The 4,119-nt window shown below is 36.5% G+C and overlaps 1 protein-coding gene across 1 annotated transcript in view; it reads left to right on the forward strand.

Moving 5' to 3' along the window:
• The window catches only part of MMP10 (matrix metallopeptidase 10 (stromelysin 2)), a 39,708-nt gene that overhangs the window by 8,735 nt on the left and 26,854 nt on the right, over positions 1-4,119 (forward strand). The window contains exon 7 of the mRNA XM_006887353.1: positions 469-602. Within this exon, the coding sequence (XP_006887415.1) occupies positions 469-602 (134 nt within the window). The remainder of the gene's footprint in view (positions 1-468; positions 603-4,119) is intronic.

Raw genomic sequence — 4,119 nt, forward strand, 5'->3', positions numbered from 1 at the left:
AGAATCTTTGTCTTCTTGATATTGAGCCTCAATCCATATTGAAGGCTGCAGTCCTCGACCCTTCAGGTTCTCCTCAGTTTTAGCAAGCAAAGTTGTGCTATCTTATAATATATTCTCCCCATATATATAAACACACCTACCAGTTTCCTTTGTATTTTTCCAACAATGTTTACAAATATAAATATATATATTACTACAAGTACAAATATAAATAAGTTTTAATGCTATTTTTAAAATTTTTTGCAATGTATAAATGCATGCATCATATACATACATATGGGCACAGACTTTAGGACATAAACCATTTTAAATAATTACACTGTCAAAACAGTTCCTGCCATAAATTCTAGAGTCCTAGAATTGAACACCATCTAAAGAAGAGTGATAAGCAAAAAAATAGGCTCATATCCCCATCCTCTCAAATATCTAATGGAGAATGACATCTTCATTTGTTTTCATGTATTACAGATATTTTTGGCAAAAAAACCACAGTGTTCCTGCACCTATATTGTATTCTATTTCCTCACATTGGCCCTCTCTTCCATCAAAGTTGGATGCTGCATATGAGGCTCATGCCAAGGATACTGTCTTTGTATTCAAAGGTGAATATTTTGCAAGAATTTTCAAGTTATTTAAATATTGTTGAAAAAATTTCATCAGGACATGAATTTTTTTTGATAGTGTTAAGTGTTTCCTATTTTTTGTGTGACTTTAAAAATTTTTTAATTTATATTTTAAGGAAAGTTTTCAGAAAACTTGAATTTCCATTTATTCATTGTTGCACATTTTCCTCCTCCCACTCAGTTCATTTTCTCTTTAAAAAGATTCTTTCACTGTTGCAAAATTTCCCCCTTCCTATTTCCTACCCTGCCCCCCAGTCCACTTTTCTATGGGCCTCTTATTCTGGGTTTTTGTCATGAAAATAATACCTAATCATACATTTCTTTTAAGACAGTTCTTTTCATTTTCTATTTAAATGCAGTGCTCATTTTTTTTTATCCCCGCTTTTCTTAGTGTTCCTCCAAATTCCATGCCAGTCATGTTTTATAACAGTGGCATTATGCAGTATTTGTCCTTTAGTGACTGAAATATTTCTCTCGGCATAATGTCCTCCAGGGTCACCCACTTTGTATAATATTTTATGAGTTCCTTGTTTTTCAGTGTGTGTAGTATTCGCCTGTGTGAATATAGAACAGTTTCACTATCAATTCATTTGTTGGTGTGCACTGGGGTTGTTTTCAGCTCTTTTCTATTTTCAACACAGCAATTGCACATTGGTGAGCATATATCAGTTTGGATGGCAATTCTGGTTTCTTTAGGGTTTATTCCCAATAGTGGAATGGCTGGGTCAAATGGTATTTCTATTTCCAACTTTTTGAGAAAGCACCATACTGCCTTCCAGACTGGTTTCACTATTTTACACTCCCACCAACAGTGACTAATGGCTCCAAAACCTCAACATCATTTGTTGTTTGCTACTCTGTTGAACTTTGCTATTGTAACTGGGGTGAGATGATATCACATAGTTGTTTTGATTTGCATCTCTTAGAGCTAGGGAATTTGAACATTTCTTCATGTGCTTGTTCACCATATTAACAAATAACCTAGTGCTACTTTTGTTATTATTCTTATGTCCCATCGATTTACCTGCAACTCATAGTGACCATATGTACAGCAGCTCTGAAGCCTGCCCTGTCCTGATCCAGTCTCACTGACTCCCACACTCCTAACCCATTTCCCTAGTTACTTTATCAATTCATCTCTTCTGTGATTTTCCTTTCCTACACTATGCATCCACTGTTCCAAGTATGATGTCCTTGTGAGATGGAGCTTCAAAGTCCTAGCTTCCAAGAAGAAACTTGGTCTTACCATCCCTAAGACAGACCTCTTTGTTTTCTTGGTGGTCCACGGTATGTTCAAGGTTCTTCTCCAACACCACAATTCAAAGGCATTGATTCTTCATCTATCATCTTTAGTCATTTTTATCTCTGATGCATAGCAAATGATTATGATGACCATGGACTGGATAAGCACACCTTGATCCAAATTCGTGTTACTTCTCAACACTCTGAAAGGTCCCTGAGAACACATTTACCTAATGCAATTCTTCTTTTTGTTTCTTTTTAAAAATTTTTATTAATTTTATTGAACATTTACAGATTTCCATTCATTCATTGTTGTATATTTCTCCCTACTCACCCCCCACCCCTGTTTGCTCTTCTCTTTGAAAAGTAAAAGAAAAATTCCTTCATTGGTGCTAGTGCTAAGAGCGTTGATTGTGGAGTTGAGCAAGCTGTAACTGTTAACAACTTCAATCTCTTCTCTATCTATATGGTACTGCCAATTGGTCCAGTGGTGAGAATCTTTGTTTTCTAGATGTGGAACTTCAATATTTATTGAAGACTACAGTCCTTGACTTCTGCAGCAAACCCTTCAGGTTCTCCTCAGTTTTAGCAAGCAAAGTTGTGCCATCTGGATAACATAGGCTATTGAGTCTTGCTGCAATCCTGATGACACATTCCTCCTTATAAAGCTCAATGCTGATGAAGGAGGAAGTTCAGTTTGCTCTGAAGGACTTGGCCAAAAATAAAGTCTCAGGAATTTATGTAATACCTATTGACATATTTTAACAGATGCTGTCTTTGACTTGCACACCACATTGTGCCAAAAAATCTAGAGGACAACTACCTGACCAACTGCCTGGAAGAAATCTATATTTAGTCCAATTCTGAAAAAAAGGTGACCCAACAGAGTATGGCAATTATCACACACTATCACTCATATAACCCACAAGCAAGATCCTGCTGACGATTATCCAGAAATTACTAAGACAGTACACTGACAGAGAAATACCAGAAATACGAACAGGATTTAAAAGAGGCTGTAGCACTCGAGACATTATTGCTATGTTAAATGGATCTTGGAAGAAAGCAACAAGTCCCAGAGGGCTATCTATTTATGTTTCATTGACTATGCAAAGACGTTTGACATGTTGATGACAACTAATTGCAGTTAACCTTGAAGAGAATGGGAATCTCAGAACACCTAACTGTGCTTATGTGAAACCTCTAGTTGAACCAGGAAGCAGTCTTCAGAACAGAGCAAGGACACACTGCATGGTTCTAAATCAAGAAGAGAGTGCTTCAGGCATGTATCCTGTCCCTCAATAGTGCTACGACACAAATTAAATATCTACATAGAACATTAGAATGCTTTATTTAAAAATATTCGTGAGACCTAAACAACAGAAGGGAAAGTATACTAATAGGTAAAAAAGCTCAATATTTTTAAAAGAATTGTCATTTATCTATAGTTACAAGGAAATTCCACTGAAAATCCTAAAAGGTTTTGCTTGGAACTTGGAAAATGCTTCTGGTTTTTTTCCCCCTGAAAGAACTATGAAAAACACACTTTGCTACATTTCAGAGTTCTTGTGGTCCACTGGGTAACAAGCTGTGTTGCATATTAATGAAGTTTATCTTTGAAGATTGTATATCAAAACATTATTAAGCTTTTGCTGTTGTTGTGTGCCATTGAGCCAGAACTGACCTATAGCTGACCTTCAAGTCAGTTTTCAAATATAGTTAACTGCAAGGGAGGAGCTTACTATCCTTCTTTGTAGAGCAGCTGGTGGGTTCGAACTGAGTGTTTTTAAAGGTTTTTATCAGATAGTTGTGACAAATGGTATCACAGCAGTAAAAACAACACTGTTGCCATGGAGTTGATTCATCCTCATAGTGACCCCGCATGATAGAGAAGAACTGCCATTTTGGCAGAAGCAAATTGACAACTCTTTCTCTTAAGAAAGTACTGAAGGATTTGAGTCATAAATCTTCCAGTTAGGACCTCAATACTTTAATAATTGTGCCACCAGAGCTGCTCAATATTAGAGCAGGGATAATTAAATTGACTCATATTAACATCTCTGTAATAAAATATTTTGTAATTGGCTCTATGAGGAGAAATGTACCATCAGGATTGGAGGTAGACTCATCAACATTCTGCATTATGAAGATGACAAAGCCCTGCTTTCTGAAACTGAGGAGAACCTGAAGTGCTTGCTTCAGAAGGTCCAGGACTACAGCCTTCACTATGGTCTGAAGCTCAATATCAAGACAA

Source organism: Elephantulus edwardii, unplaced genomic scaffold, assembly GCF_000299155.1.
Source record: "Elephantulus edwardii isolate Elephantulus edwardi_28Jun2011 unplaced genomic scaffold, EleEdw1.0 scaffold00056, whole genome shotgun sequence".
In the NCBI taxonomy this organism is placed as follows: domain Eukaryota; kingdom Metazoa; phylum Chordata; class Mammalia; order Macroscelidea; family Macroscelididae; genus Elephantulus; species Elephantulus edwardii.